This window comes from Marmota monax, unplaced genomic scaffold, assembly GCF_021218885.2.
Source record: "Marmota monax isolate L192 unplaced genomic scaffold, Marmota_monax_Labrador192_F-V1.1 WCK01_AAM20220418_F8-fsc00108, whole genome shotgun sequence".
Classification (NCBI taxonomy): domain Eukaryota; kingdom Metazoa; phylum Chordata; class Mammalia; order Rodentia; family Sciuridae; genus Marmota; species Marmota monax.
This window is the reverse complement of record NW_026694593.1, coordinates 2,711,419-2,733,612: the sequence shown is the minus strand read 5'-3', so window position 1 is coordinate 2,733,612 and position 22,194 is coordinate 2,711,419. Positions and strand designations below refer to the sequence as shown.

General features: G+C 39.3%; 1 protein-coding gene across 1 annotated transcript in view; it reads right to left on the bottom strand.

Annotated features, from left to right (window-relative positions):
* Nucleotides 1–22,194, bottom strand: part of Nup210l (nucleoporin 210 like) — a 120,528-nt gene that overhangs the window by 456 nt on the left and 97,878 nt on the right. Inside the window, exons 29-38 of the mRNA XM_046421753.2 lie at nucleotides 21,290–21,381; nucleotides 19,940–20,114; nucleotides 17,120–17,295; nucleotides 14,608–14,825; nucleotides 14,261–14,397; nucleotides 11,804–11,930; nucleotides 8,005–8,154; nucleotides 5,387–5,637; nucleotides 4,739–4,943; nucleotides 932–1,036 (exon numbers count right to left, since the gene is read on the bottom strand). Coding sequence (XP_046277709.1) covers nucleotides 932–1,036; nucleotides 4,739–4,943; nucleotides 5,387–5,637; nucleotides 8,005–8,154; nucleotides 11,804–11,930; nucleotides 14,261–14,397; nucleotides 14,608–14,825; nucleotides 17,120–17,295; nucleotides 19,940–20,114; nucleotides 21,290–21,381 — 1,636 coding nt within the window. The remainder of the gene's footprint in view (nucleotides 1–931; nucleotides 1,037–4,738; nucleotides 4,944–5,386; nucleotides 5,638–8,004; nucleotides 8,155–11,803; nucleotides 11,931–14,260; nucleotides 14,398–14,607; nucleotides 14,826–17,119; nucleotides 17,296–19,939; nucleotides 20,115–21,289; nucleotides 21,382–22,194) is intronic.

Genomic DNA, 22,194 nt, shown 5'->3' with positions numbered 1-22,194 from the left:
TCACTGGAAGAAGGCCTTAAAGAGTAAAAGTCCACTCTTACCATGAGAATAAGTATTGATATAGAAAGAAATGCTTAAGTCTGCCCTCTGTCCATGGATTCAACCAACTGAGAATCAGAAATAATTTGGAAAAATGTGTATACTGAAAATGAAGACTTTTTTCCTTATTATAACCTGAATGGCATAGTATAATAACCATTTATAGGATTTGCATTGTATTAGTATAAGTAACTAGAAATGACTTAAAATGTGTAGGAGAGATGTATAAATTATGTCATTTGTACAAGCAAGGCACAGGAATATCTGGATTTGGGATGTTATTTTTTATTTTTAGTTATAGATGGACACAATACCTTTACTATTTGTTTACGTGGTGCCGAGGATCGAAACCAGTGCCACACACACGCTAGGCAAGTGCTGAACCAGTGAGCTACAACCCTGGTCCTGAAATTGGGATGTCTTGGCTTCTGGAAGTAATATCCCCCCCAAAATACTTGGACACTGTAACTTAAGTAATACACTTACTGGAAATTTTATTTATCCCAATTTAAACCATCTTAAGGTATTTTCTTTTAATTTGTCTAAAAGATGGGAGATGTGTGTAGCCAGTGGTGATGGTATATTGAATCCTCCCTAGCCACTGGTTGGAGTAACAGTAGCAGTTGTCTGAAGGCTAAGCAACAGTGGTATTTCACTTTAGTTGTTTCCACTTTAGTGATATATCATAGTTTGCCACATCCAGTATACCATTTTGTAGTAGTAAGCTGAAGATGGCATTAAGTGATTGGGCTGGGGAGGCTAACTCGTGTCAACTACTTGTCACAAATTAGATGTGATAAACAGCTAATTTTCATCCTCATTTAGTTTGTGAAATAAAATGAAGGCAGTTTCCAAGTCAAAGTCCACGGTGCTGAATATAAGGACTCCTTACCTAGAAAGATGAAAGCTGTTGATGCCAACACCGCAAAGAGGGTAAAGAGGAGGATCTGGTAAGAACCAATGAACTGCTTGAAGACTCCTGAACCTTCACACTGATCTGTGCATTGGCCATAACAAGATAATAGTTAGACACATCCAGGGCAGATGCTGCATTGAAGACAGGGTCTTAAAGAGTATCCAGCAGAAGCACTCAAAACCCAGCCCTTTTATGAAACTTGAGGTGTGAACTCATTCCTTCACCTCTTTTTAGCTTCTCATATCTCCAAATAATAAAATCTTCAAATTTAAATGTTAGTCTTCTCAGGTTTTAAGGGGTGCTTTAAATCCCTTTGCCACCTTAAAATGCCTGTAAAACCCATTCTGTGTATTTTAACCCCAGGTGCCATGTTTTCTTTTACTAAATTTGTGATAGTCTCTGCTAACCAAAACATTTCTTCAGATCACCAGTTACCTCCTAAATTCATTGGTCCCTTGTCTTCAGGGTGTCATTTCTAGGGAATTCTTCAGACATGTTTTTGAAGCCAATTTGGCATCTGTTTGGTTTTTTCGAATTCTTCATTACTTATAAATGAACTCCACTCTTGGCCAAACTGCCTGAATTCCAGGACTTATGGATTACTAGGTTTTCATACCTGGTTGCTATTCTGCACTCCTAGTAGAGCTCTGCTTCTGAACTCACAAAACATAACCCAAAACTGTCCTTAACTTCTTATAATCTCATGAACCCAAAGGAGCCACATCCCAGGCCTTGTAATTTTTTCAAACAGCTGCTTAAGGCCTCACTTAGTTGCTGAAGCTGACTTTGAATTTGGGATCCTCCTGCCTTAGCCTCTTGAAGTGCTGGGATTACAGGCATGTGCCACCACACCCAGCTCATTCACACTATTTGCAAACTGCTTCCCTCTGAAGAATTTGAGATTTAAGGTGTGCATAGGGATTGTACACTAATCTCTGATCAGATCCCACTGTTCAAACCTGGCTTTCCGGAGTCCATAGGATCAGAATCCAAATAAAATGTGGACAGCATCATATGTACCTGTCCATTTCTGATTATAATGATCTAATGTCTGTCTCCCCAAACCTGGCCCTTTTCTCCACCCAACCCCACTACCATGGATTGAACCCAAGAGTCATGTAATAGGCAAGTGTTCTACCACCATCCCTAGTCCCTCCTCCCCTTTTAAATTTTCAACAAATAAACATTTTCAATAAATTGCCAAAGCTGGCCTTGAATTTGGCAATCCTGCCTCAGCTCTGGAGTTGCTGGGATTATAGGAGTGCACCATCATACCCTGCTTCTATCACTAAGCAATATTCCCAGCCTTATTTTTATTTTTTATTTTTTTTAAAGAGGGGGGGAGAGATAATTTTTTTTTAATATTTATTTTTCAGTTCTCGGCAAACAACATCTTTGTATGTGGTGCTGAGGATCAAACCCGGGCCGCACGCATGCCAGGCAAGTGCGCCGCTACCACTTGAGCCACATCCCCAGCCCCTTATTTTTTGTTTTGAAATGGGATCTCACTAAATTGCTGAGGCTACACTCAACTGTCATCCAGGCTGAGCCTCCCAAATTGCTGGGATAACAGGTATGAGCCTCCATGCCCAACACCCCTTGCTTTTTTTTTTTTTTTTTTTAATACCAGGGATTGAACCCAGAGGTGCTGAACTACTGAGCCACAATCTCATCCTTTGTTGAGACAGGGCTTTGCTAAATTGCTTTTGAACTTGGGATCCTTCTGTCAGCCTCCCAAGTCACTGGAATTACAGGTGTACACCACCACACCCAGCTCCTTTGCAGTTCTTATGCAATTTTTTATACTTGGGCAGTTTTGGCAGTCTGGCGAAGCCTATGAATACCATCTGAGAGTCCATAAAATAAATAGGAAGGATACTTATCAAAGTAAAGTCAGTTAAAGTAGAAAAAAAAAATTGGTGATATGGTTACGTTGTACAATTGTCAAAATGTTAAAAAGCCTAGTTGTGCTACAGTAGTGTTATTAACAGCAGCAACAAAAATGTAGGTATAGATATGATTGTAATGTAATTTGGAGGTTAAGAAATGTGAGATCTGAAAATAAATACATCTCTGGATGATATTTTTGTTTGTTTGTTTGTTTTTGGTGGGGCATGGTCCTGACGATTGAATCCAGGGGTGCTTTGCCACTGAGGTAAATCCCTAGAACTTTTGTTTTTTATCTTGAAATAGGGTCTTGCTAAATTGACTAGGCTGATCTCAGCCTCCTGAGTTGCTGGGATTATAGCAGGAGGCAGGAGAGAAGGAGTCTGTTTTAGCAGGATGGATGGCAAGACTCTACCTGGCTGTGGATAAGAATTAAAACAATAGTGAAGATATGCTTAGTATACTGATCATGAGAAAAGTCAACAAAAACTCCCATTAGAGTATGCACTAGAGTTAGGCCAGTTCACTTCCAATAATTATGTTGCCACATGTAGTGGCATATGTCTAATCCTAGCCTCTCAGGAGTCTGAGGCCACCCTGGGCCACTCAACAAGATCCTGCTTTAAAAAAATAAAAAGCACTGGGGGTATTTATTAGTGGTAGAGCACCCTGTTTGATCCCTAGACCACAAAAAATCCAAAAACAATACTTGTTTTCCTTGAGGGGTGAAAAGTTTAAGGAGGATGTTCTCTGGTTTTCCTAACACCTGTTTTCATAACTTGTTCCCCTCCCATCTTAATTTAGCATAATATCTCAACTGGGTAATGTCTGAAATCAGGATTTGGGGAATCTTAAATTTACATCTTAAATCTTTAAATTTGTCAATCTAGGGTTGACATTTGTCCATTGTCTGATGTAGAAAGATCTCTTAATACTTCTGAAGAAGACAAAACATTTATCTAGCAGAAGTTTAAAGCAGGATAAATGGTATACTTACAAAACTGAGACACTAATGGGAAACTGACATAACTTACTTTTTTCTTTATATACAGTAACTGGGGATTGATCCCAGGCCTTGCACACACTAGGCAAGTGCTCTACTACTGAAGTACACCCTTAGCCCTCTTTTTTTTATAATTTTATTTTGAGATAGGGTCTCACTTAGATTGGCCTTGTACTTGGAATCCTTCCAACTCAGCCTCCCAAATAGGGAATTAGAGGTATGTGCCACCACACCCATCTTATAACTATTTTTATTTAACCAATTTTGTCCCAGGTCTCAGTTACATTTGCCCAATGTCATTTACAGGATAACATATATGTAAAAGATACTATATTGTCCTCGTGTCATATTTATAAGACAATGTATTTTATTTTTTTGTACCAATGATTGAACTCAAAAGTGCTTAACCACTTAGCCACATCCCCAGCCTTTTTAAAAAAATTTTTTTTTTTTTTTTTAATTTTGAGACGGGGTCTTGCCAAGTTGCTTAGGGCCTTACTATATTGCTGAGAATGGCTTCGAATCTGTGATTCTTTTGCCTTAGCCTCCTGAGCTGCTGGGATTATAGGCATGTGCCACTGCACCCAGCTGTATTTTCATTCTTAATGAAAACAAAGGATGTATGAGCTTTAGGTTATGATTTCCTACATATTTTAATGCAGTTGTGTCAATTTTATTAAAATATTTGCAGAATTGTAAATTTGGGACTTAATGACTTAAATATAAAATTTAGATAGTGTTAAGCTACCTAAACACATTATTTTGGATAGGTTGGGAGAGATCCAAGCCTCAATAGTTTGATCTTGGTGAAGAGGCTGAATATTTCCCACTGATGAAATGGTGAATGCATTCTGTTTTCTCCTCCTAGATTAAAAGTAGTCCCAAGTGCTCACCTGCACCAAACTTCTCCTTCATAGCTCTCACTACCACGGCCTCACTTTGACTGGTGAGCACACAGGAAATATTAATGAAAACAGGTGATGCCATCTGCTGGAAGGCAGTAAAGTTGACTATTCTTACAGGATAGACAGCCAGGCCAGGGGTGAGCAGAGACTGCCTATGATCAGAGATCACTAGAACTGGGGAGCTGGGGAAGACCTTGAATAAAAGATAAAACAGCATTTTTTTGAAAGAATAAAAATATATGTTGTAGCAATATGTTCCAATTGCAAACACATACAGTATAAGAATTGTGAAGAGATATGGACTTTAAACCTACCAGGTGATAAGTCTTTTACTTTCTCCCCTTAGAAGTATTGAAGAATAAGGAATAAAATGAACTCGGAGATGAAAATAAATTTAAGGAAAAATTTAAAGATTAAAATAATCTAAAGATTATTTTAAAGGAATTAACAAATTTATGACCTAGATTTTGAACTCTGCATAGGGTTGTGAAGAAGACAAGTTTTCATCATTCAATTTAAGAATTACCTATGGTGATTTTTATCAGGTCACTCAATAACTTCCTTTACTGTTGGAATGAGAATAAAAAGTTCAAATCCCTAATCTCCCTTAAAGTTTTGGTTCAGACTTCAACATACCTCTAGGTTCTCAAGAACTCTGTCAACTCCCAGCACTTTAATCTCCCCAAAGTCTCCTTTGTGTCTGAGAACCAATTCTGACTGGTTGATGTAAAAGGCTGGAAGGAAAGGAATGAGGATTCTTTGCATTCCATTCTTGCTACCTTCACTGACCAGTGTGGCCCACCCGTAGACTGAGGTGTCAGCCGTGCTGAGGGCCTGAAGCAACTCTTCTGACTGTGGTCTAACCTGGATTAGGCAGACATAAACCCCTGGGGGGGAAAAAGGAGAAACTGAACAGGAAGATCCAGAGGCTCTATTGAGCCAAGAATTAAGACAGGGAAAGTTGGTGACATGTAAATTCAGCAAAAGAGAAAATGTGAACTCTGAGTATTCAATGTCAGCACACTATTGGCCACACTCAGAGGATACTGAAGAAAAAGAACAGTCCCAGGGATCCCACAACTGAACTTATTGCCTAAGTAGCTTTACTGGTAAGTCAACATGTCAGAAAGTATTGAATAGCATGGCACAAGCAAGGCAATGAAGGATCGAGGACAGAGAACAAAGATGATCTCTGAGCCTGGTTTAATCACTTTTCTTCAAGTCACTCTTCTTTTGTTGTTACTGGGGATTGAACCCAGGGGCACTTAACCACTGAGCCACATCCCTAGCCGTTTTTATTTTTAATTGAGACAGTCTTGCTAAGGCTGACTTTGAATTTGTGATCTTTCTGCTTCAGCCTCCCGAGCCACTGGGATTATAGGTGTACACCTTAACACCCAGCCCAAACCACATTTTTTTTTTAACCAGTGCTGAGGATTGAACTGAGAGTCTCACATGGCTAGGCAAGTGCTTTACCATCTTCTCCAGGGCTATATATTGCTTGGAATATACCATTCTCTTCACATCTAGCACATTCCCAGTTAGTTCATCCTCCCTCCCTCCCTCCTTTTCTTCCATCCCAGGGGTGCTCTTATCATTCAGCTTTATCCCAGGTAGCCATCCCCGTTTTTTGTACTGGAGATTGAACTCAGAGTCTTTATCGCTGAGCTATATATCCCCAGTCCTTCTATATGTGTGTGTGTGAGACACACATTTTCATATATACATATTTTGTTTTGTGGTGCTGGGGATTGAACCCAGGGCCTTGTGCATGCAAGGAAAACACTCTACCATCTGAGTTATATCCTCAGCCCATTTTCATATATATATATATAGTGCAGGGGATTGAACCCAGTCTCTCATGCATGCTAGGCAAGCACTCTACCAACTGAGGTATGTCCCCAGCCTTCATATATATATTTTTAAAATAATTTTTTAGTTATTGATGGACATTTATTTATTTATTTATTTATATGCGATGCTGAGAATCTAATCCAGTGCCTTACGCATGCTAGGCAAGTGCTCTACCACTGAGCTACAATCCCAGTCCTACATATATATTTTAAGACAGGGTCTTGCTAAGTTGCTTAGGGCCTTATTAAGTTGTTTGTGGCTGGCCTCGAACTTGGAATCCTGCCTCAGTCTCTAGAGTCATTGGGATTCTACAGGGATGTGCCACCATATCTGGTTAAAAGCTTAGCTCTTTTCTCCCCCTCTGGGGATCAAACCCATGGCCATGTGCAAACTAGGCAAACACTTTACCACTGAGCTACATCCCTAGCTCTGCTTTACTCTTTAATTAAGTTCCTGTCCTAGTACCAGGTATTGTATTTGGTTGATTGCTGAATGAACCTTCCTTCAGTGGTTGCTCATTCCCCATACCATTCAAACTGCTTATTTTTGTATTTTATAGCTAGAGTTTCCCCATGTAGCACTATCCTATTTATGAATTAAATTATACAAGTTTTATCATTTTAGGTCAGTTGATTTATATCAAGTCACCATAGTGTCATGCCTATTTCTGATTTCCACTTGTTAAAGCTACTCTTTTGCTTGGAATATCCTTCAGTTATAAAATAAACATTCAGCTGGGTGAGGTGGTGCATGCCTGTAATCCCAACAGCTTGGGTGGCTAAGGCAGGAGGATCTTGAGTTCAAAGCCAGCATCAAAACTTAGTGAGGTCCTAAGCAATTCAGTGAGACTCTTTCTCTAAATAAAATACAAAATAGGGCTGGGGATGTGGCTCAGTGGTGGAGTGCCTCTGAGTTCAGATTCTAGTCCAAGATAATAAATAAACATTCAAACATTGTGCTACATGTTAGGGATAAAAGATGAATGAGACACAATCCAGACCCTCAAAGAGAATATAGAAACTAAAAAAGGGGTGTGTGTGTATAAATGTTAATAGAAAAGCATAGAGTGTTCAAGGAGGCATGTATTAAAAATCTGTTGAATCAACTGAATGAAAATATTGTTTTTTTTTTACTTTTTAATATTTATTGGTTTTTTAGCTTTCGGCGGACAAACATCTTTGTATGTGGTGCTGAGGATCGAACCCGGGCCGCACGCATGCCAGGCGAGCGCGCTACCGCTTGAGCCACATCCTCAGCCCCCTGAATGAAAATGTTCATGAGAAAGATTCTACAGTGATATTTCAGATAAAACTGAAAGCATAAATACAATCCAATAAGAAAGTGACATTTATACAAATAGGAAAACAGAAGGGGGAAACTATTCAACTGGTAGACCTTACCTTTCTCCATGTTGAAGTCTGAATGGACATGAAAGACTTTACTTGCTGGAATGTCTAGTAAAGTATTACTGAATTGTACATGGCACAGCATGAGAGTCTCTGGAAGAAGTACTTTTGTAATGGCCAAGGCCTGATTTGGAGTACAGGACCCTAAGAAGCAGAAAAGACATAAATAACAGTCACAAGAATTTGTAAAATGAGGGATGAAACCATTATATGGAGGCAATTTTGTATCATTAAAAAATCAAGATGACTCAGGAGGCTGAGGTAGGAGGATCTCAAATTTGAGGACAGCCTCAGCAGTTTAGCTAGGATCTAAGCAACTTAGTGAGATCCTGTCTCAAAACATAGAAATAGAAAGAGTTAGGGATATAGCTCAGTGGTATAGTGCTCTGAGTTTAATCCCCAGTACCAAAAAAGCAAGAAAAGTCAGTGGGTCCAGCTCTGCTTGCCCCTGCTAGGGATTTTTTTTTTTTAATTTTTATTTTATTATCTGTTTTCAGCACTGGGGATTGAACTAGGGCCTCATGCATGATAGGCAAGTACTCTACCACTGATCTACATCTGTAGCCTCTATGCTAGGTTTTTGTTTTTGTATCAGGAATTGAACTCAGAAGCTCTTAACCATTGAGCCATATCCCCAGCCTCCCTCCCTCACCCCCTTTTTTTTGAGACAAGTCTAAGTCCTTAGGGCCTTGCTAAGTAACTGAGGTTAGCCTTGAACTTGTGATCCTCCTGCCTCAGCCTCTCTAGTTGCTGGGATTCCAGGCATGTATCACCACTCCCAGCATCTGCTAGGTTTGGAATGACTACAGTGGGGTTTCCATTATCAATATCACACAAACTAGTATCCTTTTTCAAAGGTGTTTGGAATTCAGGGGTGGAGACATTGGATAGCTATTAACAATAAAGGTTCCAGGTAGCTTTTAAGTCTAGGAAGGTTTGTTTTCCATAATTACTTGTAGTGTGACTCAAGACAAAAATCATGAGAACATCACAAGTGGTGTCTTATCTAGAACCATCTAGCCAGGAAGAAATGAATTAATGCTAAGACTGAGTTGCCTGCAATGGATGGGTTCTTACAGAATGAGTAGGACTTGGTGTCCTGTTAACCAGATTTGCCCCTGCACAGTTGCCTGGTAGCTTCAGTTGGCTGAAGTTCTTTCTCATTTGCCTGTAGTCCAGTGACCATTCAGACAGAAACTATCAACAACATCAAAGGGACCCACACATTAAGTTTCTCAATAAATTAGTTGTAATTCAGGAGGAAAAATTGTAGTCTGTTCATAAAATTATAAGTTGAACAACAGTGGATGACTGTTAAAAAGAAAAATTTTAATACTTTTTCCTCTGTAAAAGAACAGAGAAAACCTTAAAAATGTCATTCTTTACTTATATATAACTTAGGTTATATTTGTAACAAAATTAAATAGATAATGTAAAAAATATGTTGACTGTAAAACTGAAGGACAAAAAGCAAATAGTTAAATTATCTTAAATTTTATTTTTATTTTTTGGGTGCTGATGATTGAACCCAGGGCCTCAAGCATTCTAAGCATGTGCTCTTCACCACTAAGCTATGCACATCAGACCTCTGTCTTAAGTTTTACAGACAATAATGATGTATTAGATTTGTTCACTCTATTTTGGATTTTCTCATGGCCAACAAAACAAAACAAACACTGAAATTTGTTCTTTATTAAGGAAGGAAGAAAAATGATCATGGACTTTGGGGTAGGACATATCTACCACTTCCATCACTGACTAACTGCTAACTTGCACAAGTTACTCTGTTTTTAGATTCAGTATTTTCATCTTTATCTCCCCCCCCCCTTTGGTACTGGGGACTGAACCCAGGGGTGCTGTACCACTGAGTTGTTTGCCAGTCCTTTTTGTTTTTGTTTTGAGATAGGGTCTCATCAAGTTACTGAGGCTTCAGACTTGTGACCTTCCTGCCTCACCTCCCAAATTGCTGGGATTACAGGGGAGTGCTACCATGCCTGGGTAGTATTTTCATTTTTAAAGTTAGGATAATAATTACTACATGATAAGATTGTTAAATGAGATAAAATTTACAAAAATTCCTAGCATAGGATCCAGAATCTATTAGGAGGTTCTTAATTTTAATTTTCTTCCATTCGCCCTTTTTTTGACAGTAAATCATAGGCTAAAGAGAACAAAAACGAAGCAAAAGTGGGTGTAGTGGCCCTATTTGTAATTTCTCTTTTGATTTTCTGTAGGAGGATCAAAAATTTGAGGCCAGCCTGGGCAATTTAGGGAGACCCCATCTCAAAAATGCTAAGCATGCAGGTCAGTGGTAGAGTGTCCCTGCCATCCCAGTACCACAAATAGAAAGGAAATGAAAAGAAACAAAAACATACAAGACAAACTACTAAGCAAATAACCCTTCAGAGTTGCCATCATGGTGCATGCCTATAATCCCAGCTACTCAGGAGACTGAGGCAGGAGCAGTATAAATTTGAGGCCAGCCTGTGAAATTTAGCAAGACTTGTCTCAAAAATAAAATAAGAAAAAAAAATTTTTCCAGATATAATCTACTTCAACAATTCTCAACTCAGGGAAGCTTTAAAATAGTTGATTCCTAGGCCTTACCCTGAACTTATTATTAAACCTGAGGATGATGCTGGGCTCAGTGGCACATACCTGTAATTCTAGACACTTGAAGTTTAAGGAAGGAGGATCTCAAGTTTGAGGTCAGCCTGGACAGTGTAGCATGATTCTTTTCAAAATGAAAAAATAAAAATAAAAGGCTGGGATCTAATTCAGTGGTAGCTGCTCTGAACTTAGCAAGATCCTGTCTCAAAAATAAAAAGAGCTGAGGATATAGCTCAGTGGTAAAGCACTTCTGGGTTTGATCCCCAGTAAAACACATACATACAAATATCTCTGGATGGAGCCTAAGAGCCTGTAGTTTTTAAACTACAAAGACAAATGTGACTTAAATTAAGCATAGTATAAAACCTTGGGGCTGGGGATGTGGCTCAAGTGGTAGCAGGCTCGCCTGGCATGCGTGCGGCCCGGGTTCGATCCTCAGCACCACATACAAACAAAGATGTTGTGTCTGCTGAAAACTAAAACATAAATATAAAAAAAATTCTCTCTCTCTCTAAAAAAAATAAAAAATAAAAAAATAAAACCTTGATCCAGGGGGATAGTAGAGGATAGGAAAGGTAGCAGAATACAACAGTTACTAATATGGCATTATGTAAAAATGTGGATGTGTAACCGATGTGATTCTGCAATCTGTATACGGGGTAATAATGGGAGTTCATAACCCACTTGAATCTAAAGTATGAAATATGAGATGTCAAGAGCTATGTAATGTTTTGAACATAAAATAAATAAAAAAAAAATAAAAACCTTGATCCAGGCTGAGGGTGTAGCTCATATTTACCCAGCATGCTCAAGGCCCTGAGTTCATCCCCAACCTGGGGAAAAAACAAGGCAGCAATAAAAACACCCAAACTTAATCCATTGATCAATTCTGAAGCCTCATAAATCTCCATGGTTTTACAAGATGGAGTCGATTTTGAAATAAAAAAGAAAATTTCCCAGTGACTCAGAAGGCTGAGGCAGGAGTATCACAAGTTCAAAGCCAGCCTCAGAAACTGGGTAAGACCCTGTCTCGTAATAAAAAATAAAAAGAACTGGGTATGTGGCTCACAGGTAAAGTGCCCCTGGGTTCCAGCCCCAGTTTAAAAAAAAATGGAAATTTATATTACTAATCCAGATAGGAAAGATGGAAACATTCACTCATACGTATAAAGAAATTCCTGACCTTTGAGATTGATACCATTTCTGCCAGTGGTGATGAAAAGTTTGAATACAGTTGAATTAGGGGTGTTAGTGAGATGAGTCTTGAGGTCATAACTGAGAGTTAATCTTGATGATGCGTTGACGACCACCTGTCAGCAAATCAAAGGAAAACCTGTGTTCTTAGAGAATCTGCTTCCCTCCCTGTCTACCCATCATCACTTATGTAAACAAAAGCATCCATTTTGCACAAATACAAACTCCAATCTAGTGATCAAATACATAAGAACCACAAAATCTATGTACCTTTTAGAAGAAAATATTTTTTTCTAGAAAGAAATCTTTGTCCATTATTCCTTCTGACACATCTTCCCTGTTTATGACTCCCTATGCTTTTTAAAATGATCACAACTTGGGCTGGGCTTGTGGCTCAGCAGTAGAGTGTTTACTTAGTACATGCAAGGTGCTGGGTTTGATTCTCAGCACCACATAAAAATAAATAAATAAAATAAAGGTATTGTGTCCAACTAAAATAAAAAAAAATGATCACAACTTTCTTTAGGAAGTTTTCTTTTTCAATTGCATATACTCTCAACCTTCTCTGAAGGTTGTATTTTGTTCTTCTCAACATACTTGTAGCGTTCTACTTTATTTTATTTATACTTTTTATTTATTATTTATTTAGTCCTAGGGATTGAACCCAGGGGTGTTTAACCATTGAGCCACATCCCAAGCCTGTTTTTATATTTTATTTTGGAACAGTCTTGTTAATTGCTGATGCTGGATTTGAACTCGTGAGCTTCCTGCCTTAGCCTCCTGAGTTGTTTGGATTACAGGTGTGCTCCACCATGCCTGGTGGCCTTGATTTTTTTTTTTTTTTTTTGGTAGTGCTGGGGCCTTGTGCATGTGAGACAAGTACTCTACCAATTAACTGAGCTATATCTCCAGCCCTGGCCTTGAATTTTTAATCCTGCCTAAACTTCCCAAGTAGCTGGGATTATAGGCATGTGTCACTATATCTGGCTCAAATGGCTTGCTTGCTTATTTATTAATTCATTTATTTAAATTATTTTTGTGGTTCTGGGAATTGAACTCAGGGTCTTGTGAATGCTTGGCAAGTGCTCTATTAAATGGCTTTAAATATCTTGATTCAAATGACTACTGGACTTTTATATCCAGCTATCTCAATATATCCATTTGACATCTAATAGACATATGCAATTTTACTTGTCCGAACTAACTGACTTTCCCTCCAGAACTGTTGCACCTATTGATTTAACCATTTTAGTTGTTGGTAATGCTACCATTTTCAGTTTTTGTTTTGTGTTTTGTGTTTGGGTTGGAAGTCAGGGTCTCACTGAGCTATAATCCCACCCCTGGTTATGCTATCCTTTTAGTTCTTCAACTAAAAACATGAATCTTGCCAAGTGCAGTGGCACAAACCTGTAATTCCAATGATTCTGGAGGCTGAGGCAGGAGGCTCACAAGTTGAAGGCCAGTTTGGGCAACTTAGTGAGACCCTGTCTTAAAATATAAAAAGGACTGGGGATATAGCTTAGCCGTAGAGTGCCCCTGGGTTCAAACTCCAGCTTAAAAGAAAAGAAAAAAAAATTGAAGAAAAGATAAAAGAAAGAAAATTTAAAAATACACCATGAACCATGGATGATGATGATGATGGTGATAATGGTGGTGGTGGTGATGATGATGATGATTGTTATTTTAAAGTCATGGTCTTTCTTTGTTGCCCAGGCTGGTCTGGAATTCTTGGGCTCAAGCCATCCTCATGCCTCAGCTTTCCAAGTAGCTGGTACTACATGCTCATGCCCATGGTGCCTGGCTCTTCTTCTTTTTTTCTAATCATTCTTGATTCTCTCATACTACATATAATCCATCAAGTTCTATTGGTTCTACCTATAAAATATACCTAGAATCTGTTTAACTTTTACCACCTCCTCTGTTCCTAACCTGGTCCACCATAATATCTTACCTGGATTATTGCAACAGACTCCCAAATGGTCTTTTAGATTCTAGCCTTGCCTTATTGTCTAGTATTATCCAGCAGCCACAGTGTGAAAACAGAAATCAGATTAGACATTCTTCTGGTAAAGAATCTTAAGCACTGTTATGTTTTTTTTTTTTTTTTTTTTTTTGTACCAGGGATTGAACTCAGGGGCACTAGACCACTAAGTCACATCCCCAGCCCTATTATTTTGTATTTTAGTTAGAGACAGGGTCTCACTGAGTTGTTTAGTGCCTCATCATTGTGGGGCTGGCTTTGAACTAGAGATCCTCCTGTCTCAGCCTCCTGAGCCACTGGGATTACAGGTGCGCACCACCGTGCTGGGCAAGCATTGTTATGTTTTAATAAAGTTTGGTTTTATATCTGTGAGTGCATCTCCTTTCATAGGTTGTGTTTTCTATATCATATCCACATATATGAAAACAGTTACTCTTCCACTCTGGTATAGTTAGTTAGATTTACCTCTCGATATGTTTTCACTACTCCTGGAATGTCATGAAAAATCGTTGCAGTTCCTGGACTCCTGGCTACTCCTACTCCAGTGACAATGTCTGTCTGTAGAATACTGTCAGCAGAAATCATCCATATCCCAGGTTCACCTAGGAAAAGACAAGAAAAAGCATCTTTTATTTTTGTAACCATGCTGGGGATTGAACTCCAGGCCTTACATATGCTAGGCAAGCACTCTGCCACTGAACTACATTCCCAGCCCAGATTTTAGGTAATTTGAGGGTGAGAATTCTCTATGGTATTAACTGCTTTCAAGTCCACAGAATGTCAGCTGGGGTTGAAAGAGGAGGTGTACAGACCATGCTGGTTGACGAGGTGAGTGCTGAAGCAGATGACATCCCCAACAAAGGTAAGCTTGGTGTCTGGCTCAATGGCATGCTCCACAGCAACAGGAATATAGTCTGCCATGCCTGGGTGTCTCCGGTCCCAGAGTCCCACAAGGGTCACCCCTTTATTTACAGCCTGGGCCATGTAAGTATAGTTCCTGTTCCCTGGTCCAATAAGTAGCAAGTCATCTCTGAAAGTAGACATGAAAGGAAGAAATCTCTGAAAGGAATGTCTGGTGAGGTTGCTCCATGGTGCAGCACTTGGCTAGCTTTCATAGGGCTCTGGGTTTCATCCCTAGCACTACAGAACAATAAACAACCACCAATTAATCTCTAAAAAGAAACGTCAAATAGGAAACATTTAGGGGATGACCCTAACATGATTTTTTTTAAAATATTTTTTTTAGTTGTTGATAGACTTTTATTTTATTTATTTACATATGGTGCTGAGAATCAAACCTAGTGCCTCATGCATGCCAGGCAAGTATGCTACCACTGAGCCACAGCCCCAGCCCCACTAACACGATATTTTATATTCAACGTCTCAAAAGTTCAGAAGGACTTCTTCACATAGAAAGGAAACAAGTACAGGGCTGGGTTGTGGCTCAGAGGTAGAGTGTGTGCCTAGCATGAGTGAGGCACTAAGTTTGATCCTCAGCACTATATAAAGTAAAACAAAGATATTGTGTCCACCTAGAACTAAAAAAATAAATATATATATAAAAAAAGTAAACAAGTACAGGCCCAGGATTAATCAATTACCTTCATTTGTACAGTGCCTGGGAAGCCCCTCCTCCCCTCCACTGCCGCCTTAGTTCTAGAACAATGATAGTTTTCTCTAGTAAGACTTGTTATTTTTTATTCTTTTGAGACTGGCGATTGAACCCAGGGGCTCTTTACCCCTGAGCCACATTCCCAGTCCGTTTCTCTAATTTTTTCTTTTGAGACAGGGCCTTGCTAGGTTGCTGAGGCTGGCCTTGAACTTGTGATCCTCCTTCCTCAGCCTCCTGAGTTTCTGGGATTACAGGAATGTTCCATGTGTAAGGCTTTTTTTTTTTTTTTTTTTTTTTTTTAAGAGAGAGAGAGAGAGAAAGAGAATTTTAATATTTATTTTTTTAGTTATCGGCGGACACAACATCTTTGTTTGTATGTGGTGCTGAGGATCGAACCTGGGCTGCATGCTTGCCAGGTGAGCGCGCTACCGCTTGAGCCACAGGCCCCTGCCCCCAAAAGAGAATTTTTTAATATTTATTTTTTTAGTTATCGGCGGACACAACATCTTTCTTTGTATGCGGTGCTGAGGATCGAACCTGGGCCACACACATGCCAGACGTGCGCGCTACCGCTTCAGCCACATTCCCAGCCAGCAGTAAGGCTTTAAAACTTTTTTTGTTCCCAGTAAAGCTCCACGTGTGTGCGTGTAGACTGAACCAAGGTATGTACACGCTACGGAAGTGCTCTACCACTGAGCTGCAACCCTAGTGCTTTTTATTTTTTGAGACAGAGTTGCACTAAATTTCCTAGACTGGCTTGGAACTTGAGATTCCTGCTTCAGCTTCTCAGTAGCTAGGATTACAGGTATGTGCCACTCACTGCATCTGGTTCCAGGAAAACTTTTTTTTTTTTTTTTTTTTAATATTTATTTTATTTTTTTAGTTTTCAGTGGACACAACATCTTTGTTTGTATGTGGTGCTGAGGATCGAACCCGGGCCGCACGCATGCCAGGCGAGCGTGCTACCGCTTGAGCCACATCCCCAGCCCGGGAAAACTTTTTGATAACAACACTTCAATTAGTTCTTATGATTCTTTCTGTGAACTAGGACTTGAAAAATTCAAAACCCATTGAAAATTTTCCTTATTGACAATACCATTCTTTAACTGAATCAGGCCTTTTAAATTAATTTTTAACCATTTTTTTTCCACTGCTGGGGATCAAACCCAGTGTTTCACACATATGGGGCAAACACTGTACTGCTGAGCTACCTCCCTAGTTCATTATTATTTTTAAATTTTTTTTTTTTTTTTTTTTTTTTAGTTGTAGTTGGACACAATACCTTTATTTTATCTATTTTTATGTGGTGCTGAGGATTGAACCTAGCTTCTCGCATGTGCTAGATGAGCGCTCTACTACTGAGCCATAATCCCAGCCCCCTTCATTATTTTAAAAACTTGTTTTTGGGGGAGGTACCAGGGATTGGACCCAGGAGCACTTAACCACTGATCCATATCCCCAGCCCAGCCCTTTTTATTTTTTATTTTGAGACAGGGCCTGGCTAAATTGCTTAGGGCCTCCCAGCCTCCACATCCTCCAGATCCACTGGAATTACAGGCATCAGCCCTCCAATCAGCCATTATTTAAAAATATTAACAAAAGGAATAAAGATCACATTCCAAGTTTAGAATGTTAGAGAACTTTACTGGAGCTGCAATACAATACTAGCCTAATCGGCCACAGTGTCAACAATATTCCTTTGACTTCCATACCTGTTCAGAGCCAGATAAAGCTGAGTATTGTGGGTGTGGAATTTCTCTCCAATGCTATTATAAAACTGAACAATGAAGGTGAGAGACATGCCCAAGGGAAAGGCTGATAGGGTCCTTCCTTGTGTTGTGTATAGCTTGGGTTGGCTGCTCATTTTCAGGTATGTTACTGGTGCTACCTGTGGGAGACAAAACCTACTGGTACAGAGAAGGATGCATTGGAGAAGAACTGCTACCATATTCTACAATTTATAATCAATGATGAAAACAGAACGGTATTCCTCTTCTTATAGGAAAAACCTCTTTTTTTTTGGTAGCAGGGATTAAACCCAGAGGCACTTCCCACTAAATTACATCTCCAGCTCTTCTTTCTTTCCTTACTTATTTTGTGGTGCTGGGGATTGAACCCAGAACCTTGTGCATGCAAGGCAAAGCACTCTACCAACTGAGCTATATCCCCAGCCCTCTTTTTGCATTTTGAAACAGGGTCTTACTAAATTGCTGAGGCTGGCTTCAAACTTGACATCCTCCTGCCTCAGCATGCCGAGTTGCTGGGATTACGGATATTTACTACTGTGCCTTGCTCAAATAGGTGTTTTTGTTTGTTTTTAACCTGGGACTGAATCTAGGAGCACTATACTATTGAGCTACATCCCAAGACCTTTTTTTTTTTTTTAAATAGGATTTGGCTAAATTGCTGAGCTAGCCTTGAACTTGCAATACTCCTGCCTCAGCCTCATACTTGCTGGGATTATAGGTAAGTTCCACCATATCCAGCCCAGCCCTTTTAATTTTTTATTTTGAGACAGGGTCTCACTAAGTTACCCAGTTGGCACAGAATTCACGTTCCTCCTGTCTCAGCTTCCTGAGTCACTGGGGCTTATAGGCATGTGCTACTGTGCTCATTTTATGTACTTTTTTTTGTGTGGGTGTGGTGCTGGGGATTGAACCCAGGGCCTTGTTCATTCAAGGCAAGCACTCTACCAGCTGAGCTATATTTCCAGCCCTATGTACAATTTTTTGTGGTAGTTAAAAGTGATAAGGTACACAAAAGGATCAACAGAGGAGCTGGGATATAGATGTTTAATGCCTTTTTTTTTTTTTTCAGTACTGGAAATTCAACCCAGGGGTGCTTTATAACTGAGCTACATCTTTAACCCTTTTTATTTTTATTTTGAGAGAGGGTCTCACAAATTTGCCTAGGTTGGCAATCTTCCTTCCTCAGCCTCCTGGGTTGCTGGGATTATAGGCATTCACTATCATACCTGACTCTTTTTCTTTTTTTTGGTACTGGGATTGAACTCAGGGGCACTCAACCTCTGAGCCACATCCCCAGCCCTGTTTTGTATTTTATTTAGAGACAGGGCCTCATTGAGTTGCTTAGCACCTCATCATTGCTGAGGCTGAGGCTGGGTTTGAACTCACGATCCTCCTGTCTCAGTCTCCCGAGTCTCTGGGATTACAGGCATGCGCCACTGCACCCAGCCTCATATCTGACTCTTAAAATTATTTTTTTGTGTTAGACTAACCGACCTGTGAAGCCTCTTATATTATACTGGATTTTAGCCAAAAGGCCAAGAAGTGATCTATAGCTTCTTCTAACTTAAAAATTTTAATTCTATATCAAAGCCAGCCTTTGATAGCAATAGTTCTAGACTCTTCCTACAACCAACCTCTTGTTAAAGCTGCTTAGAAGCTTAACATATCAACTTGAAGCTAATTCCCTTTCAAAACAAGGGCTCTAAAGTCCATCTTTTTGGTACTGGGGATTGAACCCAGGGGCACTTAACCACTGAGCCACATTCTCAGCCCTTTTTAAATATTTTATTTAGAGACACGGTCTTACTGAGTTGCTAAGTGCCTTGCTAAGTTGCTGAGGCTGGCTTTGAACTCACAGTCCTCTTGCCTCAGCCTCCTGAGTCACTGGGATTACAGGAGTGAGCTACTGCACCTAGCTCTAAAGGCTTTTTAAATTTGATATATTTTCCCCACTTTGGTACCAGGGATTGAACCCAGGGGTGCTCAACCATTGAGCCACATCCCCAGCCCTTTTCATTTATTTATTTCATTTTGAGACAGGGTATTGCTAAATTGCTCAGGCCTCGTTAAATTGCTAGGCTAGCTTTGAATTTGTGATCCTCCTGCCTCAGCCTCTCAAACCACTGTAATCTGATGGTTTATAACCAAGTCAAAATTTGCCTATTATCTTAGAGGTTCATTTATGACTTCCATAGAAGTTTCTAGTTTTTTTTTTTTTTCCAGTGTTAGGGATTGAACTTTGGGGTGCTTTGCCAATAAACTACATTCCAAGCATGTTTTATTTTTTATTTTGAGACAAGGTCTTGCTAAATTGACCAGGCTGGGTTTGAATTTGCAATGCTCCTGCTTCAGCCTCCCAAATATCTGGGATTTCAGGTGCTACTGCACCCAGCTAAATTTCTAGTTGTTAAGAAAGGAAACATGCCTCTTAAAGCCCTGGTATTCCTATTTATTAATTTATTTTGAGGGGCTAGGGATCCAAACCATGGACTAAGCTACATTTCCAGCCCATTTAAAAAATTATTATTTTTTAGTTGTAATGGGACACAATATCTATTTTGTTTTTACGTGGTGCTAAAACCAGTCAGGGCCTTGCACGTGCTAGGCGAGCGCTCTACTGCTGAGCCACCATCCCAGCCCCCCAGTCCATTTTTAAAATTTTTATTTTGAGACAATACCTTACTTAGTTGCCCAAGCTGACCTCAAACTTACAGTCCTCCTGCCTCAGCCTCCTGAATAGCTGGGATAACAGGCTCCCCTTAATGAGTAAGTCGCTGTACTCACCTGGACCCCAGTTATGGTTGTTTGGTTGACTCCAAAAGGTTCAATAGAAGTGACTTCCAACACAGCAGTACCTGCAATGGAACCAGCTTTCAGGAGCCCTTCACCATCTTCCTCAATGACAGATGAATTAGGGAAACACTTGAGAACACGGGAACTCACAAAGGCGGCTCCTTCCCTAGGAAACAAATGAAGCAAGTGGCAACTCTTGGCCTCTTTCTCTGAGGGAAAGGAATAAAGGAATCTGACCAGAGGGGAAGGAATAAAGAATTCCAGGACTACTGTTTTGAGTCTGTATTCCAGGAAGCTGCTTGCCATTTTCTACCTTATGTTCCCCAGGTAAAAGTCTGCATTTGGGTTATGCTTAGCTCTTTAAAAATCAAAACATATTTATCATTAAAGAATTATTTGGAAAAAAATATTTGGCCAAAATAATTGGAAACAGGCATTCAAATACTTGTACGTGAACTTCATAGTAGCCCTATTCACAATAGTCAAAAAGTAAATATAACCTAAATGTCCATCATTGAATGGATAAACAAAATTAGTTATGATATATTTTTTTAAAGAGAGAGAGAAAGAGAGATAATTTTAATATTTATTTTTTAGTTTTCGGCAGACACAACATCTTTGTTTTGTATGTGGTGCTGAGGATCGAACCCGGGCCGCACGCATGCTAGGCGAGCGCGCTACCACTTGAGCCACATCCTCAGCCATGTTATGATATATTTACATAATAGAAAATTATTCAGTCATAGAAAGGAGTAAGGTACTGATACATGCTACAATGTGGCTAAATCTCAAAACTGTTATGCTAACTGAAAGAAGCAACACAAAAATTTGCATGTTGTGGGGCTGGGATTGTAGTTCAGCAGCAGAGTGCGCCCTGTGTTTGATCTTCAGCACCACATAAAAATAAATAAATAAGTAAATAAAGGTATTGTGTCCAACTACAACTGAAAAATAAAAATTAAAAAAATGTGCATGTTGTATGATTCATTTTATATGAAATATCCAGAATAGCTAATACCATAAAGAATGAAAGCAGCTTAATGGTTGTTAGGAACTGGGAGGGAGCGAGAATGGGCAGGTCTGCTTAGTTAGTATGTCTCCTTTGGTGATGATGAAAATGAAACTAGATAGAGGTGACAGTTGTACAATAATATGAATGTACTAAATGCCACTGGATTTAAGACTTTAAATTGTTAGATTTATGTTATGTGAATTATTTCATTACAACTAAAAAAAATTCAGGGGTTAAAACAAATACCTGGAAGGCAAGGGTCATTCTTTCCATGTGCAATTTTTTTCTAAAGATACTAGAACCTGGGCCACCGTTCTCCCTTTCCTTACCTGTTGGTATGGAGTTTGAGCTGAGAATTCATAGGCATTAAAATCTGCTCAGGTTGGCACTCTGAAGAGAAAAGTTGGAGTTTTTCAAACACCTATAATGAAAAAATAATGTTTTACTCATTTCTGGAAAAGATAAATTATGATCTTTACTCACTTGTGGACTTCAGTATAATCTCCAAGGGATTACATGTTAAATAAATGACAACTATAGCCCGGGGTGCAGTGGCTCATGCCTATAGTCCCTGCTATTCAGGAGACTGAGGCAGAAAGATTGCAAGTTGAAGCCAACTTGGGCAACTTGGCCAGACTCTATCTCAAAATAAAAAAATATATTTTTAAAAATCTTATTTTATGTAGCAAACCCCTGAGTTTGCTTCCCAGTACCCACCCCCCACCCCACAGTCTACAAGTCAGCATTATGCCCTACTTTTAATTAATCTAAAATCTTCCACAACACTCCTTTCCAAAATGAGCCAGATAATTTAAATATATCTAGGTATTCCAGAATAGACAACTAATATCAGTTGTTTCTGACTCATGGACTGGGCAAGTAGCAAAGTTTACACTTACTGTATCCTCTGTATTTTTAGGTAGAAAATAAATTTGAAATTTCTATTTTAACTCTGGTAACCTGAAATGAGATTTGGGAACAAAGAACCTTTACTAAATTAACAAGAACCTATAATATTAACTTAGCAAGGCCTTTCCCTCCTTTCACAAAGGAAAACCATCCAGTTCTTCCTAGTAAAGTGCTCTCTCCTTATCGTTACATTGAATCATAGAACCAAAGCCCAAATAAAGGGGAAAAGATTTAAAAAAAAAACAAAAACAAAAAAAACAAACAGCTTCAACTTCATAAGTAGAGAAACTTACTTGCTCCATATAATAGTAGTTTGTCTTTTTGA